Source organism: Xenia sp. Carnegie-2017, unplaced genomic scaffold, assembly GCF_021976095.1.
Source record: "Xenia sp. Carnegie-2017 unplaced genomic scaffold, XeniaSp_v1 HiC_scaffold_24, whole genome shotgun sequence".
NCBI lineage: Eukaryota > Metazoa > Cnidaria > Anthozoa > Malacalcyonacea > Xeniidae > Xenia > Xenia sp. Carnegie-2017.
Genome location: NW_025813487.1, coordinates 11,933,616 through 11,954,327, shown reverse-complemented (window position 1 = coordinate 11,954,327; position 20,712 = coordinate 11,933,616). Strand labels below are relative to the sequence as shown.

Sequence of the window (20,712 nt, the reverse complement as noted above, 5' to 3'; positions counted from 1 at the left end):
TGACAACAGGAAAAAAGCATTTCTTGAAGTGCAGTCACGTGACCAAATGAGACGTTGTGTACTTTGTACATTTATGCAAAGTCCGTTTGCGTGCTTAATAGGACCATAGCCTAAAAAGAAATTTTAACGATGTGTTGATTTATCATGTTTTAATCTAATGTTGTCATTCAAACATTCACACGCTCTATTTATGGAAATGATATGTTAACTTGTAAATGCAATTGTAAAATACAAAATAAGAACATTGAAAATAACGTAAAAACTCTTCCTAAACGAAAATAAAAAAGTGAAACACATTGTTTGAACCAAATGAAAATTCATAAACCCAAGTCTACAGAAATAATATTTCTATAATGTGAAACAGAGGAAAAAGTTAGAAAATCGTAGGTAAAGACGAGAAAAAATAATTTCTTGTCAAAAGCAAATTTCTTGTAGCTTTACACTATACATAACATAAGTCAAGGAGCAAGAAATAGTATTTTATACCTTTTTCATTAAAATAGCAAGGAGGATTTACTGTTTTGTCGAAACAACATGTCTTTGGACATTGATCTTGCAGTTGTACATTATTTCCACATTCCAAAGGTTTGCCTCCTGAAACATCACACGATAAACCTGTAAGACAAAGAAAATACTGTTTACGAAGGTAACAGCTGCATGCTTTCACAACGACACTTTAAGCGTTGAAACCAGCTGTTCTTGCTTTTGAGTAGCGTTTGATGTCGTAATCAATGCTAGGCCGATTAACAAGTTAATGAAATTTTAAACACTATGTTGGTATTAACGTGATATATACGACTGTGCTGTTAGAAGTACGGCCTATTTGTTTGTTTTGTCGTGATCTACAAGTTTCGTAAGATTAGTACACTTTTTTCTTTAAAAATCTGATGTTGTTGTTGTAAGCGAACACCAAAATATTTACATAGAACGACCAAACTAGCAGGCCCAATACACCACAAGTGAATAGTAGTCGGCAACAAACATCTACTTCACGCTTCGGTTTTTCAATTGGCTAAAAAGTCCCATTATCCATAATACTGAATGTAATGATTAATCTTTATCACTTACGTTTATAAAGTCCGTTTTCCTATAATCCTATAAAATTCACGTATCATTCGTATAAGATGTGACATGTAAGATAGCTGAATTGTAACGTAACGTAAAAAAACGCATGCACGATTTCTTTACTACATCTGAAATGTTCTATTTAGCTGCCATTAGCAGCGTTTTTCATTTTCGTCTTTCAGGCAAAATTGATTCCGAAGAAATAATCTTATTGTCGGTAGTCTGCTATTTGAATACATTTTATTTCGATAAATTCGTTTGCTGGCTACACAACTGCTGAGTAAATCTCCAAATTTTCCTCAACACAAAGAGTATTTAAATTTCATTGACAGGATACAAAACTGCAAAGCTGTAACAAAATAGTGATCTCTCATATACATATTTTAGTAGTTAAATAACTTTTTACGTTAATTTTGCTGGACTTCCCTAATGTTCGAAGGCACCCATCATTTGACACTCTACACCCTTAGTTATGCCACTGTTTAAGCACGGGTGTTGCTGTGCCATGATTATAGTATTGTAAGGCAAAATCATTTACTACATACAAACACAAACAAAAATATAATTTACCATAGAAGTCTAGAAACTACAAACAAAAATTATATATGTCAGCATATACAGTTAATATTTCACAAATTATTATAAGTGAGGCTTAGTGATTAAATGTACTCGAAGGCCGAGGGAGGTAATTAAATAGTCATGAGCATGCGGGCCTACATTTTTTAGGGGGATCTTTTTTCATTTTCAATATGATATAATTTACACAACTTTTCAGCAAATAATTCCCAACTGCTCTTATCTGCTCAATATTCATGGGGGGCAATGGGGGAAGGCTTCATAGCCACATGCCCCCCTTGCCTAATATGCATATGCATGTAAATACTTTGTAATGATTGTTATTATTTCATGCTCAAAGTTCGAGGTTTTTACTAATATATCACCAGTACAGACGCGATACAAGGTTGTATTATTTGTAATACTACCTTTGAATCCGAATAGCAAATCCTAATTAAGTAATTAAATACAATATTAATTCGACATACTAGAACAAAAGAAATTCAGGCAACCATGTTATTTAATAGTTGAAAACCATGCATGCGAAACAAACACCTTTTATCAACTAGGATTCAGGATTTTCAACTTTATATTGCACTGAGAGGAAAACGCAGAGATGTGTTAAATTGTACTAAGTAAAGGAGGCTCTGCTGCGCATTCCAACTCCATACTCGTTCTACACTTCATAATTTATACTCCGTATTTTCCAGCATGCCATTCGTGCATCTTAACACGAGAGTGCCTCGGTTTTAATTCAAAATTATATGGCACTTGCACAATTTTCATGGTAAAATATTACACAATATTTACTATAAGAAGACAGTTGTCAACAGGTGTAAATGAAAATACCGTCTAAATAATTGTAAGAAGTAAAAAAAGCAAAGAAATATAATTTCACTATATTACATTGACCAACCCTTAGTCAACTGGAAGAAGCCGACGAACCTTAAAACGCGAGCGAAAATATTAAAGAAGTACATCATTCTTTTTTCTTTGTTTCCGTTGAGCTGGATTTCACATCAAGGACCAAACAGTCAATACAACGAACTCTGAAACCAAAACAAAGCTTAGTGTCATGTAAAATGATATCCGCATCGTTACTTTTAAATGCGTCATTTCGTAAACCTATTGCTTTTTTCTCTTTTATTTTGTTGTCATTGACATGTAATCGTTATCTTCTTCCTTCATTAGCGTTGTATCTACCTCTTGATAAATTGTGTCTCCCTCGTTTGCGTTCAGTGCCTGATAGTCATCAGTGGCGTAGCTAGGAAAAATAGTCACTCCCGCCAATCCATCTCGCGCCGGAGGCGACCCAATAGGGGTCCGGGGCATGCTCCCCGGAAAATTTTGAAATCCAGAGCCTTGGAAACAGCATTTCCTGCGATTTCGAGGGCGAATTATTTGTTGTACAATAATTTATAAAAACCCATTTTGTTAGCTGCATTCTTAATGTGGCAATCGTTGAAACTGCAACTAGTTAAAAGGTACTAAAGGTGGCTCAGAGAAACGTTACGCAGGAGACAATTGTCCCCTAAAACATAATTTACTCATCACTGCCCCTGCATAAACAGAAGAAATTTGTATTAGCACAAAAATAATATAGTATACGACACTTCTAAAGTGCATAGAGAGAGATTTTTCTTAGCATTCTACTTGTTAGTTTAAACTTGTTTAGATTGGGGCAAGTAGACAGGGATGGCTTTATTCTTTAAAGTTATGCTTAATTTTCTCAATGAAGTACCATGTATTATACGAACAAATATCAAAACACATACTATACTCATCATTTATAAAGAAAGGCCAGCCTCCTGGGTTTTTCTACAAATTTTCAACCACCTCGTTATGCAACACCTCTGATTCCTCTTTCTTTTCAATGATATCTTTGTGAATAGATATTCTACACAAAGAGCTAAGCCGACCTTGACCCATTCTATTTCTTAAATAGCTTTTACCCTTTTAAGCAAGAAAACGACCTCTCTACTGAAGCACTTGCCACTGCCAACACACCATTCAATTTTAACAAATTTACCACTTGACCTAAACTCGACTGGAGATTAAATTTGAAGATGTATTTAAGAACCTCATTACTGCACTCTTTGTGAAAGTCCTTGTCGTTGTAAATGAAGGAAAGTTGACTCTCCAAAGTTTGGATGTCAAAAGAGGACTATACTTATCTTTGAGAAGATTGATCTTCTCCTGTGGAACTATGCCCTTCCATGTAGTAAATAGTTTAGGATTTACAAGGTCTAAAACTCGAACTGATTAATATCTTGAAATCGTTCACTTAACATGCCTTTAATGGAATCAATAATCTCAAAATAAAGCTGTTTGTAATTGTATCTACTATCTGCTCTGGTTGCTGGTGGGCCTACTTTTCTAGTGCAGTTTGGTAAAACTCGGTGAAAGCTTGATCTGTGCGAAGTGACACAATAAACTGCTTGAAATTGTCAATCTTGCTTATGCCATAGTTAAAATGGGTTTCCTATTTTGAAGAATGGAATACAAAATTGTGGACTGTTCTAAAATCCTGTAAAAACACACACTAGAAAACAAAAGAAAGCTATCAAGATAATGCAGTAAGCCACTTATTTTACTTAATGACTCATCATCCCACCCAGCTGGTTGTTCAAGTACCCCTCAAAAATATCTAAAAGTTTTCATAGTTTTGTGCAATACATTGATTAATCTAGAGCGATAATACCATCTTGTTTCACCAGGGCAGGAAACTCAAGGTTGTTAGATGTGAGAAAAGCTTTTCTTTTGGGGCATTGCTTGTAAATGTGCTGAATGTAGCTATATTAATAAAAAGATTTTAACAGGAGAAATTGATGAGGCTGACTGGCATAGGACCAGGTTCAATCTATGAGCTGCACAATGAACAAAATGAGCAAAAGGATACTCTTGTCGAACCAATGCTTGAACACCATTGATATGGCCAGACATGACAGAAGCACCATCATATGTTTGTAAAACCAGTTTTTCTTTTATATTAGAATACTCACCAAGTTTATCTTTGACAACTTGTGATATTGCTGTGGCATTTCTGTTCATACTTACATCCACAAATCCTAATTGCCTCTCCATAATTTCACTTGCTTTGTCAAACCGAGCAATAACACTTAGCTGCTCTTTGGTGGAGACATCAGATGCTTCATCAACCTGAATACTCATAAATGTGCAATCATTTATTTCCTTTCTGATTTCATCTTCAATAATTGAATCAAGACAGCTGATAAGACCATTTTGAATTTCTGGGGAGACTCCAGTAAATCTTCTGTCACCAACTATATCAGATTCTGCTAGTCTACTGTGCAGTCGACGCTCAAATACAGAATCAAACTTAGCAAAACATTCGAGCAACTCTCTATAATTACCTTTGTTCAAGCTACCTTCGGACTCATTGTGACCTCTAAATGGCAACTCTTGCTTTGACAAATACAGCACGGCCTCAGTAACAGTTTTAAAATTTCTCGATTTTGTCTTACCTCCTCATTGTGACGCTGAATCTCATTTCTTCTAGCGAGGGACATAAGACAATCAATTCGTTCACTAGCTCCATACGTTTTCCATGTCTTAAATGCAGTCAAATGCGATTTAGATTTTTCATGCTTCTTAGCATCAGACATAATACTCCGCATATCGTTGTAGCCATTCTTAGTCCACGATGGCGATGTTTTGGGGAAAACATTAGACATGGCCAACAAAACACTTTCTGCAAGGTTGTACTGCCACACAGCCAGTCCTTCGCCTCATACCAATCTCTGAAATGCTCTTCCCTTATTTTGGATAGTTAAATCAGGAGTAGGCCGTTCATGAACGATAACATTCTGTTCGACCGACGATCGAGCAGAGAACGGTTTAGCTAATAAGCTATTTACTAAATCAACATCAGTTGAGCAAATCGCAGTCGCACTTGAAGCCATTGTGTCATACACAAATACAAAATAGCAATTTGAGAGTAAACACAATGGAAAATTAATACCGACAATGACACGTAATTTGATAATCACTAATCGCTGTACTTGTATTAAAAGGTCGAATAATTACAACCTCCGCCAATTTAAAATAGCGGGAGTTCGACTATAAAACAGCAGATTTGAGCATGCGTCAAGTCCCTTAGCCAACCAGAATTCAAAACTTCTTATATAGAATTATATTGTATGTTCCGCCCTCTGAAGATGGGCGGAATACGTGGAGAATCGCGCGAGTATGCAATGTGCGAGAAAAGGCGGTTGCTAGGTTACATAACAAATCTTGAGATTTTGCTGTATTACGATTACGAAATACGAACCACCTAATAAAAGCGTAAATATGAACGAATAAAACATAATATTACAAATTGTTCGTGAAATAATGTATATCTTATGTCCAAATAGAATATTTATTGTTTTTTTGGGAAATTTCTACTCCCGCCGGGCGGGAGTAGCGGGACCGCTAGCTACGCCACTGATAGTCATCTTCTTTATTCATTTGTGCTATATCCAATTCTTGATATGTTGTGTTTTCTTCGTTTGCATTCAATGACTGGTGATTGTCATTGTTTTCGTTCAATTTTGACAAGTCTAACTCTTCGTAAGTTGAATCTTAATGGCTTGCTTGCGGTTTAGACTTTGATTGAAGTTTTTTACTGCTTTTCTAATAACATACAGAAAAACGGTGGAGTTAGAATGCAGTTTATGGTGCAGTAAAATGAAAAAGTGATAATATTGGTGTAGTAGATGAAAAAACAGGAAACGATAGTGATGGATAATACAGAGAAATGAGAACAAAACAGTTAAAGCAAATAATGGTGATTGCGAGGAAAACCTTGAGATGAGAGCATATACTTAAGAGAGCAACGTTATCAAAGAAATCTACCGCTTCAGCGTACACCCTAAAGTTACGTGCGGTGTTTACTACAACGCAGAGAAATCATTTTCTTTACAATAAGTTGACATATAACCTGTTTTTCTAAGGTTGTTGACGAGTACGATAGAACCTTACCGTAACAACATTTTGATTTGTTTTAAAATCTTCTTTTACGCACTCTTCGTCAATGCTAACTGTTAAACGTTTTTCATCTTTTGTTCTTTTCTTATAGAGAACGCGTTCCGTGTACATATTGCCAAGATTTCGCTTTTGACGCATTCTCCTATGAAAACCGGACGATTTTAATTAACTTTTTGCGTCATTAAATATTAACAAGGAAAAACTGCAGTTTTTATAACTTGATGAAATTTGAAATCTTTAGTTACAAAGATGCGATGGTACTTATTTGAAAGGTATGGCAAAGCAATGAACGACTGGATTGCGTGAATATAGTAGTTTAAATGAATATTTTTATCCATTGCTCTTTTAAATTCAAAACCGCACATAACATAGGACCAGAACGAGGTTTTAAAAACATACATGAGGATTCGTGAGTAAAATCACCTGGTGCAACAAGCATGTAAAAGGAGGGACGATGTTAGATCAATAATAGACTGGGTTAGTTTTCGTTTATTATGTTATGCCCATCTATTTTTTTATGTGGATATGTTTTCTGAATTTGAGGCCACAACTGAATAAATCCAAAAACACCTCCTGTTGGGGGGTTCTCCCTGGCCTGTTTAAAAGTAACAAAAAATGTGTAGAAAATATCTGTTAAAAAGAATTACACCTGAGCACAAAATTGATGAATGTTACTGAAGGAAATATTGGTGTATCAGAATTGACAAAAACTACAAAATACAAACCAAATTAAAAAGACAACAATCAGAACAATGAATGGAACAGCACCAATTGCAACGCCTGCAACTAAAGAAAACGAAACTCTTTATAACACTATCATAGTTCTCATTTTTCAATGTACTAATTAAAACATGGGTATATATTAATATGGGCCACACTAACTATCAATCTTCCGCGGTCTCCGTCAATGATATAATGAAAATATAAAACTAGAAAATATAGTGTTATTTTATTACCTAAGTATAAGTTATTTTTGGTGCTAGTACTACATTTGTTTTCTTTTTTAAAAACAGTTTCGTGATCTTCTGTGGTGGCTTTTTTGCTAGGAGCTTTGGATATGGTGTCACTTTTTGATGACGTAATGATTTGCATTGCCTGTGTCGTTCTAATCACTACAAATGACAAAGAAGAAGATGGCAATAGTTACGTTACGTCCACTAAATACAAAAAGTGAGATGTTAATAATAATGCAGCAATCTGATTAATGAGAAGGAATTATTTAAAGGAAGATGCAATGTTTTTTTCTGTTTGGTACAAAAGCATCATTCCACTATTTTTCAACTTTCTAGTTCAATTTGCTACTATACGTCACTCAACCATATTATGTATCTGAAAGATACAGATTGTGACTTCACAATGTGACCATATACAAGCAAACTTTTTAACAAGATCCGGTCAGATGAACACAACCCCCCCCCCTTCTTAATTTCGCAACTAAATAAAGCAAAATAAAGCAAGAGGAAGAGTTTAAGCTCATCCGATCAAATATAGGGGAAAAAATTGCATGTATAAACACACTGTTCCTTCACCTTCCCCAACTTGGAACAAAGTATATGTAGCTTACTCGATGCTAAAGAAAGAGCTTCTTTAAAACAGAAACGTCATTGTTTGAATTAACCAATGGGAAGTTTAAAGCAACGTGTAATATCTGAAAAAGCCGCACTGATGAAGTGGCACATGCCCTTCACTACATTTCCCCAATATGCATTACACTGATAATGCCATGAATGATTATAAAAAGTAAAGTAATGAAGTATTGCTGTTGGGTAAGGTGGCTTTCGTGCTGGGTACAGCAGGTAAAGGATTACTTTTTGCCGAAGGGTTCACTGGTGTTACTGTTGTTGTGCTAATCACTGCAAACAATTAATGTAAAAAAAAACTAAAGACGCTGAGCTACGTTTCTATAAAAAAAATTCAACAAAACATGTACACGACAAGGTGAACGGAAATAGTGTAGCTATGTTATGCCAACCACTCCAAAGTAAAAACTATGGAAACACTATTCATATATATAAGGGTGTTTTTAATAGTGAGCATTGCGTTGACGAGAAGGAATTTTGACATAGCTTGCGCCAAAACATGACACAAATAAAACAAAAATAGAAAATAACATGGGGTCCAATATGGAAAATGTTGTTCACGATACTAAAGTTTCGAGCAACATGCCCAATGCAAATGCGAGTGCTCAAGTCCAAATATCGGATTATATTGTGTCTTTCATTTTTACCTGTATTTTACAAAGCCCTTATATGTAAATTATATTAATGTTTAAGTAGACTCCTAACAGTTCACCGAAGATTCGGATGTTTCAGGTAGCCTTCACTAAAAACATTATTTTGATCAAACACACTAAAACTGTGGAAATATGAACTATGCGGGAATAGTCAAGAATGTCAGTAAAGTACACAAAAGCAGCCAGGCGTTTGTGTAAAAAAATGCACTTGACATGAGCACAATATGCGCATGCGAATTGTCACCAGTCCACGGCTTAGTAACTGTATGGAGCCTCCTCAAATTAATTTATAAATAACAAAGATTATCCAGTTCATCAATTCGATGTTAATTTAAGACATATTTGTCATCATATGAGTGACAAACGTAAGCGAAGTCTTTTCTGTTTGCTTTTGTCAAAATTTTCTTTATTCGTCTCGAGGAGGCGTACATACTACGAACCTTTTTTTCATATTCATAGGAAATTATACATAATCTAACTAAAGATGCCCCTAAACAATTTTACACACTTTCCCCTTATTTTTCCTAAATCTCACCACCACCATTACTCCAAACCATTTTCAAACGGTACAAAAATGTTATTTCATACTTGATCTAGGCGTTTTGCAAGTGTAGTAAACAAGTAGTGTTGATGTTTCTCTGCAACTGGATGGTCTTGATAAGAAATCCTCCTTGCGTACTGTAAACGAACATTTTTTCTTTCCGTTGCACTGATTTTGCGCAACACTCAACGCTGACGTTGACCGACAGTCCTTTTCCATCGAAGATATCCTATATGGTTTTCTATTTCGCCCCCTTTCTTTTAACAAAACACCAAATTCAACTGAACGCATTTCAATGACCCAGTTAGAGCACCATTCATCACATTGGATATTTAAATCATCTCCGTTCTCAATCTTTCTTTCGTAAACTAAAAAATCACGATAATGTTAAAATATATTTCCAGAATATTTCTAAACAAATCAAGAAAAAGAACAATCTACACCACCGCAACATTCACTTGAGAGAAAAGTGGTTAATATTCTTCTTGTAAAAGGAAGAAATAAAGTATGTAATTTAAGTAATTTATATAAAAACCACAATCGAAGGTACAAAGTCATTTCCAACAATAAACGTAATTTACAAACTACTTTCCTTTGCACTTACGTGTTATCAGTGGCGGATCTCAAAATAAATTAGTGCAGCACATTTTGGAATATATTTACATTTCTAAACACCTTTGAGACAAGTTCATTGGCAAAATTATAATCTTTATAAATTAAAAAACAATAGTTTTTTTTCGAAAGTAATTTGAAGTTAAAATTGAGAAATTATAATTTATTTTGTGGTACCCTAGATCCGCCACTGCGTGTTATTATTTAAACATTTTAAATGAACGAACATTTTTCAATAACGAGCATCATTTTTCTGTTTAACGCTTATTGGAGAGACCGTTAAAAAACAAACATTCATTGAAAGACACAATGAAGCGATATCTACATGTTCTCAAGTTCAACAATATAAGTAAAGTGATCGTTTAAAACACGCACTTTAGCAGAGTCATATTTACGATGTAACGCTTAAATTAGAGTGCTGAAATTACCCTCTGATACTGAATAGCAAAAGCATTACCCAATTTCATTCTTTCAATTGAATCCAATAAAAAGTGAAATTTCAACCTGACATAATCGCACTCCTGAAATTTGTATTGTCATATTCGTCTTAACAATTTTACTCTAAAGAATCGAGTCAAAGTTGATGCCTATTTTATGCAAGATTCAATTGTTATTCATGAAGATTAGCTATGTATAGTTCTCAACAATCATCACTGTGTAAAGCTATTTATAAACTGTGATACGTCTCGTAGCGTACTGGCGTAATTGACAACTCATCTTGATGTTGCAACTTACCATAATTGAATTTGCATGAATTGTTAACATCACAGATTTTTTCATTGATAAAGACATTTTCATTGACATTAGGCTGCCATTCATTATTGACTACAGATGAACCACCAATACAGAGATAGTATAGTGCATCAGCATGAAAGTAGTATAAATTTCCATTCTTGAAAGGTTGGTATCTTCCAGATGGACCGCCGCAATATCTACTCTCTGTTAGTAAAAGGTCAACGCTTTTCCCAGGATCACCAAGTTTCAAGCTATAATAATTAAACGTAAATTGATAAGTTAGCGATATACTGAAAACTAACGTGGATTCTCAAAAACAGTGTTTTAAAAAAAAAGTTTTTTTACAATTTTGATTTTATCGCTTTTATAAAACACGAGGATTCAAAAATTACGTTTTGTGCGAGCCTAATTATATTCTTTGAGATTTCAGATTTACTCAATTTCCAGAACAAAATATTAATACAAAAAATCATACAAAACTAAATGCAGAAGAACAAAACTTTGACAATGACACCAACTAAAGCCAAAAACAACTTCGAACTTATGACAAATCTAAAAAAAGGCACGCAGTGCGTACATGTGGGTATCTGTTTAAGTATGTTAATTTATAAACATAGCTCATAAAATATATATTAAATAATATTTGCACCAAACTTGTTCGAGGTATGAAAAAGTGCTATGTGCTCACTGAATGGTCGAATGACCAAATAACTTTCTAACCTATCCTACACTAACAAAAATCCTCCTTTATATTGCATGTCACGTGACTGTACTCACATTAAGAAAAGTGAAGTCTCGAAAAATTGCTTACAAATTTAAATGATGAATTTTTCATCGTTTAATTTCACCAAAAAGCATGACGCCCTTTAAATGTGTTAATTTATTCATTAATATCACAGTATTCTAAAAGTAATAACACAGTAATCGACTCAGCTCCATGCGTCTTTATATAACAACCCGGCAGTGGATCTAGGCGCAACTTGGTAGCACGATCACAGCGAGCAGTAGCGAGCAAAATGAATCAAAGCTGCTTAGTTTTAAATTCAAAGTACTTTCAGAAAAGCAAAATTGGTTTTCAATTTCTAAAGAATATACTTTCACCAATTGACTTATCTCTGAGGGGCTTAAAAATATATTCCTTAATGTGCAGCAGTAATCTACTTTGACTAACCCTAGCTCCGCCACTGCCTTAGAACTCTTAGGTTATTTTGGCAAACAATCATAGCAATTGCTATCTTGAAAACAATTTCAAGGCACTCTGCTCAAAATTGTGGAAGCTTTTCTATCTCCGGAAATTGCATTTAAAATTGAGTTGAATTGAATATAATCAAATTGAGAATTGAATGACCCTAGCTTCGATCCTTGAAACTCACAACCATGTGGCAAAAAGTTGAGGTCCCTATTTATGCCCAGAACAATAAGACTTTACTACAGCATTTTTTTGAGGAAAAATTACGAAACATCCATGAATTTTCAAGTAAAGTTATTCCGTTGTGTTCGCATGCTCGTATACAATGAAAATTTGGTCACGTTTAGTGTAATTGTCAGACAGAAAGCATGAAAAACTTTTGGATTTTGATTAGTGGATTTAATGCATGCAAGACGTTTTTAGCTGACATGTAAATGTCATAACGCAATAAGAACGTATAGTGTGGAAAATGACGAGCACAATCCTGCAGAATCATTAATAAAAGCACAATGCAGTTCTGTTGAGTTTTTTAGAAACACTCTTTAGGTTGGGTGTATTCTTTACTGCACATAATTCGTGCGGCAGAATCTGCTTTGCCATTACTTGTGACTGGTCGAAAAGAAAACTTCTCTTTTGCTAATTAAAACGTCATGCTCACTGAACTTGTCTTTTGGGACTTATCTTCTATAGCAGTATAGAAAATATTCCTTGTCTAAATTCCAAATATTTGATAAAAATTTTGTGATCATTTGCGTAATTTACGAAGCCTCGTCGACTTTTTTGCCAGAAAGCGGGCGATATAAGGGTGTTTAAAAACTATTCGTGCATTTAATACAATTAGTTGTCATTTTTAAATGAATGATTTTGGAGTATTCATTATTAGATGACCAAAGAAACTCTTCCAGTAACATTGCAATATAACTGCTTGTTAAACAAATTTAAAAAAATTTAAATAAACTCACTTGGATGGTAAAATACATTTTCCTGTAGTCACGTGATATGGTGGATAGTCATATGACAACAGGAAAAAAGCATTTCTTGAAGTGCAGTCACTTGACCAAATGAGACGTTGTGTACGTTGTACATTTATGCAAAGTCCGTTTGCGTGCTTAATAGGACCATAGCCTAAAAAGAAATTTCAACAATCTGTTGATTCATAAACCAAAGTCTACAGAATAAATATTTCTATAATGTGAAACAGAGGAAAAAATTAGAAATTCGTGGGTAAAGACGATCAAAAACTTTCTTGCCAAAAGCAAATTTCTCGTAGCTTTACACTATACATAACTCCAGGAGCAACAAATAGTATTTTATACTTTTAAACTAAAATAGCAACGAGGATTTACTATCTTGTTAAAGCAACATGTTTTTGGACATAGATCCTACTGTTGTACATTATTTCCACATTCCAAAGTTTCGCCTCGAGAAACATCACACGATAAACCTGTAAGAAAAAGAAAAATACTGTTTACAAAGGCAACAGCTGCATGCTTTCCCAACAACACTTTAAGAGTTGAAACCAGCTGTTGTTGCTTTTGAGTAGCGTTTGATGTCGTAATCAATGCAAGGCCGATCAACAAGTTAATGAAATTTTAAACAATATGTTGGTCTTAACGTAATATATACGACTGTGTTCTTAGAAGTGCGGCCTAACTGTTTGTTTTGTCGTGATTTGTAAGTTTCGTAGCATTAGTGCATTTTTTTCTTTAAAAATATGATGTTTTTGTTGTATGCGAACACCAAAATATTTACATAGAACGACCAAACTAGCAGGCTGAATACGCGACAAGTGAATAGTGGTCCGCAACAAACATCTACTTCATGCTTCGATTTTTCAAGTGGCTAAAACGTCCCATTATCCATAATACTGAATGTAATGATCATTCTTTATCACTTACGTTTATAAAATCCTTTCTCCTATAATCATATAAAATTCACGTATCATTCGTATAAGATGTAACATGTAAGATAGCTGAATTGTAACGTGACGTAAAAAAAACGCATACACGATTTCTTTACTAAATCTGAAATATTCTATTTAGCTACCATTACCAGCGTTTTTCATTTTTGTCTTTCAGGCAAAAATTGATACCGAAGAAATAATCTCATTGTTGGTAGCCTGCTATTCGTATACATTTCATTTCGATAAATTCCTTTGCTGGCTACACCATTGCGGAGTAAATCTCCAAATTTTCCTCAACACAAACAGCATTTAAATTTCATTGACAATATATAAAACTGCAAAGCTGTAACAAAATAGTGATCTCTCATAAACATATTTTAGTAGTTATATAAATTTTTATGTTAATTTTCCTGCACTTCCCTAATGTTCAAAGGCACCAACCACTTGACACTCTACACCCCTCAGTTATGCCACTGGCCAAGCGCAGGTGTTGTTGTGTCATTATTATAGTATTGTATGGCAAAAACACTTACTACATAAAAACACAAACAAAAATATAATTTACCATAGAAGTCTGGAAACTACAAACAAAAATTATACATGTCAGCATATATAGTCCCGGTTGTTAATTAATATATCACCAGTACAGATGCGATACAAGTTTGTATTACTTGTAATACCATCTTAGAATTTGAATAGCAAATTCTAATTAAGAAATTAAATACATTATTAATTCGACATACTAGAACAAAAGAAATTGAGGCAACCATGTTATTTTATAGTTGAAAACCATGCATGTGAAACAAACACCTTTTATGAACTAGGATTCGCCATTTTCAACTTTATGTGGCACAGAGAGGAAAACGCAGAGATGTGTTAAATTGTATTTAGTAAAGGAGGCTCTGCTGCGCATTCCAACTCCATACTCGTTCTACACTCCATAATTTAAACTCCGTCTTTTCCAGTATGTCATTCGTGCATCATAACTCGAAAGTGCCACGGTTTTATCACGAAATTATATGGCACTTGCACAATTTTCATTGTAAAATATTACACAATATTTACTATAAGAAGACAGTTGTCAAAAGGTGTAAATGAAAATACCGTCTAAATAATTGTAAGAAGTAAAAAAGCAAAGAAATATAATTTCACTATATTACATTGACCAACCTGTAGTCAACTGGAGGAAGCCGACGAACATTAAGACGCGAGCGAAAATATTAAAGAAGTACATCATTCTTTTCTCCTCATTTCCGTGAATTTTGAGCTGGATTTCACATGAAGGACCAAACAGTCAATACAACGAACTCTGAAACCAAAACAAAGCTTAGTGTCTTTTATTTATCCATTTCTATGTCAGACAAATATAAGAATGAGCTCACAACAGACGAAAAGGATGTCAACACTTAAAACAACGTGCGATCTACATAGTAGAGGCGAGTCAGCTTTCAATTTTCGCTTTGAGAGCTACAATCACGGAACACTTTCAGTATAACGTACCTGAAAATACTTAACCACACTATCTTTTGTCAACGTGTTGTGAAGAGAAGGAATGCAGTTAGATTACAAAGTAATGACAAAGTAAAGAGTTTTATTCAACACTCATCTTGTTGTTATGGTAAATAAGTAAATGGTGTGTTCAACATCATTTACACCACAACACAATCGTCAAATTGTGCTACAATCACGTACATGAACGTGGCAATGTAAAAAAATAGTCGTCTCCACATGTTAGCGTTGTCAGTTACACTTACAATCAGGGGCGTATCCAGCTTCGTATATGAACTTAGGCACAATGTCGCACCGTTAGCGCGACTTTTCTAGGTGGGTTCAAGAGTATGTTCCCCCCGGTAAAATTTTAAAATTGGATTGCGAAAAACGTTATTTCCTGCGTTTTTGCAGTTGGTTTTCTAAAATATTTATTACTGGAATGAGCTAACATTCTTGCTCATAAATCATCGATTTTTGACAGTTTCGCTCAATATCAGAGCTCATCAGCATGCCTAGGAAACTCGCAGAAAAATATGTTTTGAGGGCTTCCGACATGGACGACCTGGTCCATTACGAACTTAGCCTAAAAAAATCTCTACGCTTCATCAACTTTTATATGGAATTTCATTTTACAATGGTTTAGTTATACCTATATGCTGATTATTATGCAAAGGATTTTATGTTAATTTATTAAATAAAGTTGTCAACAAAAAAAGCAAGAAAACGTTTGTAGATGTCGATCGACCAGGTATGTAAAGTCCTGAGAACAATTGCTGGTGTTTATATTGACTGAGGTTGGCAGGAGTCATCTTTACAGTCAAGAGTTAAAAAAAGCATCAAAAACTTTCACTCCTTTTTAGAAAACTAGTTCAATTACTCTTTCGTCTTTTGCAAAAAGATCTATAATATTTTCTATATCTGGATTAATTTCATGATGAATATACAATAAAGCAAGACCATTTAACCTGTCAGCGGCCATAGTACTTCTTGCATAGTTCTTTAATCTTCGCAAAGCAGAGAACAACCTCTCACACTCACAAGAAGTGACTGGAATAGTACCTAAGATCTTTAAAAATACATTTATGTTCTCAAAACGTGGGAAATTTACCTGTGAGATATACCATATGGATGAGCCTTAGTTATCATGGTTGTCTCAGTAGGAGCAGAAAGTGTAAACCTCAACTTTGTTGGTATACTGGGCTTTTTAGCTTGTGACAAGTGACTACTTCCCTTTCTTTTAGTTCCCTTCCCACCGAGTATCAAAGGCACATAATGATTGTGTTTGATTGCAGTTTTTTGAGGAGCTAAACCTTCAAAGCAAAACAAAACTTGCAAATAATCATTAGTGGGAGCACAAGCTCTAGATTGAATTCACGGTTCAATTCTTTGGTTAAATAACAAAATTCCACCTATAAGCACTAGAGTATATGTCAGGATAATAAGAAAAAAAGCTACAGGATGTAACTGAAGAGAGTGCCAACAAACAAACAAACCCAGTCCATGCCATATCTTATACATTTAACACAGCTTCTGCCCTGACCAGTTCAGCAACAGAACAACCACTTCCAGCACTATCACTATCAAAAGAGACTGACATGGCCACCATGCTTGAGATAGAATCAAAAGTTTGTTATTCTTAGTTTCAAAAAGATTTAAAAAACATGGATGTTTTGCATAATAATCAGCATATAAAAATAATTCTAGAGGTGATCAGCCTCAAAATAGTCACCACAGAGTTGTGACCAACAAGCAGAATTGACAATGAACTATAGAGGCAGTTGCCATTTGTAGCAGATCTGAAATAATGTTATGTAAATTTCAAATATCATGCTTCAGTTCATTTTTGTATATCTTATCTTAAGCAACACATCAAGAAAAAAATAAATAGAAACGTTTTAAATATGATCGAAATTGGAAAATATGTTTTGTTTTGAATCACATTTAAATAAAACACAGATGACAAATCCATCGGACATCACATCAAGTCAATTTATATTTGCTTATATATTCTTGTGTAAGCATTCATGCATAACATGTCATAAGTTTTCTAACCTTAAGGCAACCAAATTTGTGTTCTTTGTCTTGGCACTCTGCGGTATGTAAAATTCGGCATTGATATTTCGGAAAATATCAACACCGAGACGATCCAACAAATTATCGTTGGTGACAATGCTTTTGACTCTCAGGCAATCCAACATCTCTCCGTAGAGTTGAGCCATAAAAGTCTCATCTTTCCTCGTAAAAGCATCTTCGACTCGATCAGTGAAAGATGCCATGCTTCTCATTAATATTGTTGGTTCTGAAGCTCAAGATAAAACCTCGGCTATCAACAATGTCAATCTGTGCTGAATTTCGCACAACACCGCTTTAACATTTCAGCAAAAACGGCGGCTCGTTAGTCAGCACAACCGCAATAAACCAATCAAGAGATAGATTTTAGTCTTGTCAAGAGTCATGTCTTCTTGCAGCAGTAAATGCAACAATTCCCCTAGATGAAATTCGCCCAAAATTAGGACATATATCTTCAGTTATCGATAAGGACTCATTGGTCGTTCAACTAGGTGAACTACTAGTTGTACTAAAGCTTTTCAATGCAGAACAATCTCGCTGTGATTGTGCTACATAAAGTGTGTTGTTATATAAAGACGCATAAAGCTGAGTCGATTACTTTGTGATTACTTTTAGATTACTGCGATATTAATGAATAAATTAACACATTTAAGGGGCGTCATTTAGTAGAACTTGAAAATTGTCAAGGTTTTGTCCTATAGTGCAGTCAGTACATGTTTGTTGCACCGTCTGTTGAAAGAACGACACACACCACTGATGAACTTTCTAATGATGGCCCAGCTAGCTGAAACGCATAAGAGCTTAGCAGAATTTGCACGCAAGTCGAGCATTGTTTGGAAGAAATTCACTCGTTATTTAAAATTTTTATCCAGAAGACTGCACTAAAAGTACGAATCTTTCATAAAACTAGCAATCGAGATAGGAATGACAAATAAAATAATGACGTACTCGTGTGTTTTTTCGCAAGTTGTGAGTTTTAAAGAATGTGATTGTGCTAACTATTGATATTCGCGTACATTCTTTGAAAGTGCGCATTGAACAACATCATGATAAATTATGTATTCCTGTATCAACTGATGCAAATGCTACAACAAATATACTTATCTTACATCATTAAATTTTACATCATCCACACGACGCCTTATTATTTGATCATCAAACGGATATACGCTACTATTGAGTGATTCCATACCTGAGCTAGAAGAATACACGAGTAACTGCAATGCGTCTTGGTTGCTACGCAAAGTAGACGCAAAAACACAGCACTTGTATTGGACCTATTTTAACATAAACTTAGTGTATGAATATTATTTTGATGAAAGCTAAATGTAAACGGGGCGAGTACGGATTATTAATGTTTATTTGGTACAGACGGTGTCCCACGACAATAAGCCTAAATTGATATTGCGCAGAACGCATTTTTCAGAAACGATATTCCCATTTTTTTACTCTCTCTCTCAATTCCAATGGTGAGTGTGAAAATCATGTTGTTTTCTCATTAAATGTACCTCCCTTAATACGACCAACAGGCCAAATATTGAGAATTGCACAAGAAGATTAAATTTAGGCGCCACCGGTACTACACAGTAACTCATATAAAATTGCGGTAGTTTAGCACAAACAAACGAGGTTAAAAAAGTACTGAATGATATGCAATTTAGAAGACACTTAAATTGTATTGTTGTGACGTGTGTCATTATTTCTTAAAAACGTAGAAAGGTTGCATAAAATGGTATAAGAAACCCCCTAACGACAAGAATAGCGTAAACATTTCTTTTTAAAATTATTTTTCTACATTTTTGTTAGGTGTTAACAATTTAGTTTGAGCGAACATTTTTTGAAGCAAACAGTTTAATGTCCTCTTAAATATAAAACAAAAAAAGATTTTGACCTATATTCTGCAAGTACATTAAATGTGTATAAATGTGTATAACACCAATATAGTAGGCCGTGATCAATTATAATTAGTAATAATTAAGAAGGAAAATAGAATCAAATTTATAGATGCTTTTTTTTCTCACTCGCATGTTTATAAAGCACAGCAATAAATTCTTATTTCTACATATTCAAGGTCCAAGAAAAAAGAAACGGGAAGAAGAAATATATTTTAAAACTTACATATAGTTAAAATGATATCCGCATCGTTACTTTTAAATGCGTCATTTCGTAAACCTATTGCTTTTTTCTCTCTTATTTTGTTGTCATTGACATGTAATCGTTATCTTCTTCCTTCATTAGCGTTGTATCCACCTCTTGATAAATTGTGTCTCCCTCGTTTGCATTTAATGCCTGATAGTCATCTTCTTTATTCATTTGTGCTACATCCAATTCTTGATATGTTGTGTTTTCTTCGTTTGCATTCAATGACTGGTGATTGTCATTGTTGTCGTTCAATTTTGACAAGTCTAACTCTTCGTAAGTTGAATCTTGATGGCTTGCTTGCAGTTTAGACTTTGATTGAAGTTTTTTACTGCTTTTCTAATAACATACAGAAAAACGGTGGAATTAGAAGGCAATTTATGGTGCAGTAAAAAGAAAAAGTGATAATATTGTTGTAGTAGATGGAAATGAGGAAACGATAGTGATGGATAGTAGAGAGAAATGTTAACAAAAAAGTTGAAGCAAATAATGGTGATTGTGAGGAAAACCTTGAGATGAGACTCATAATATGATATACTTATGGGAGCAACGTTATCAAAGAAATTTACCAATGCAACTTCAGCGTACACCCCTAAAGTTACGTGCAGTGTTTACTACAACGCAGTGAAATCATTTTCTTTACAATAAGTTGACATATAACCTTTTTTCTCAGGTTGCAGACGAGTACGATGGATCCTTACCGTAGCAACATTTTGATTTTTTTTAAAATCTTGTTCTACGAATTCTTCGTCAATGCTAACTGTTAAACGTTTTTCATCTTTTGCTCTTTTCTTATAGGGAACGCGTTCCGTGTACATATTGCCAAGATTTCGCTTTCGACGTTTTCTGCTATGAGAACCGGAAAAATTTATTAACCTTTTGCGTCATTAAATATTAACAATAAAAAACTGCAGTTTTTATAACTTGATGAAATTTGAAATCTTTAGTTACAAAGATGCGATGGTACTTATTGTGGAAGGTATGGCAAAGCAATGAACGACTGGATTGCCTGAATACAGCAGTTTAAATGAATATTTTTATCCATTGCTTTTTTAAATTAAAAACCGCACATAACATAGGACCAGAACGAAGTTTTAAAAAGATAATTGGTAAGTAAAATCACCTGGTATAACAAATATTTAAAAGGAAGGATAATGTTTGATCAGTAATAGGGTTTGGGTTAGTTTTCA

The 20,712-nt window shown here is 34.3% G+C and overlaps 3 protein-coding genes and 1 long non-coding RNA gene across 5 annotated transcripts in view; all 4 read right to left on the bottom strand.

Moving 5' to 3' along the window:
* Window positions 1-20,712, bottom strand: part of LOC124450436 — a 153,475-nt gene that overhangs the window by 70,371 nt on the left and 62,392 nt on the right. For both annotated transcript variants that reach the window (XM_047001090.1, XM_047001094.1), the window contains one exon: window positions 12,882-13,044. In XM_047001090.1, coding sequence (XP_046857046.1) covers window positions 12,882-13,044 — 163 coding nt within the window. The remainder of the gene's footprint in view (window positions 1-12,881; window positions 13,045-20,712) is intronic.
* Window positions 566-2,924, bottom strand: LOC124450488. The gene is made up of 3 exons (XR_006950003.1): window positions 2,746-2,924; window positions 2,566-2,669; window positions 566-615 (listed from the first exon to the last, which is right to left on the bottom strand). It is a non-coding gene; the product is annotated as an uncharacterized LOC124450488 (long non-coding RNA).
* LOC124450454 overlaps window positions 6,000-20,712 on the bottom strand; it is an 85,150-nt gene continuing 70,437 nt past the window's right edge. Inside the window, exons 2-6 of the mRNA XM_047001148.1 lie at window positions 9,431-9,751; window positions 7,566-7,721; window positions 7,335-7,395; window positions 6,604-6,751; window positions 6,000-6,255 (exon numbers count right to left, since the gene is read on the bottom strand). Coding sequence (XP_046857104.1) covers window positions 6,205-6,255; window positions 6,604-6,751; window positions 7,335-7,395; window positions 7,566-7,721; window positions 9,431-9,674 — 660 coding nt within the window. The 5' untranslated portion in view covers window positions 9,675-9,751 and the 3' untranslated portion in view covers window positions 6,000-6,204. The remainder of the gene's footprint in view (window positions 6,256-6,603; window positions 6,752-7,334; window positions 7,396-7,565; window positions 7,722-9,430; window positions 9,752-20,712) is intronic.
* On the bottom strand, window positions 19,144-20,363 carry LOC124450462. Its single transcript, XM_047001159.1, has 2 exons — window positions 20,224-20,363; window positions 19,144-19,861 (listed from the first exon to the last, which is right to left on the bottom strand). Exons 1-2 carry the CDS (start codon window positions 20,338-20,340, stop codon window positions 19,574-19,576), a joined length of 405 nt encoding a protein of 134 aa, XP_046857115.1. The 5' UTR covers window positions 20,341-20,363; the 3' UTR covers window positions 19,144-19,573.

Bases quoted from the DNA above. Each gene is read 5' to 3' on its own strand.
- LOC124450462 (XM_047001159.1), bottom strand. From the start codon at position 20,340: ATGTACACGGAACGCGTTCCCTATAAGAAAAGAGCAAAAGATGAAAAA. The intron at 19,862-20,223 runs GTAAGGATCCAT...GTATGTTATTAG, and splicing joins AAAATCAAAATGTTGCTACG to AAAAGCAGTAAAAAACTTCA.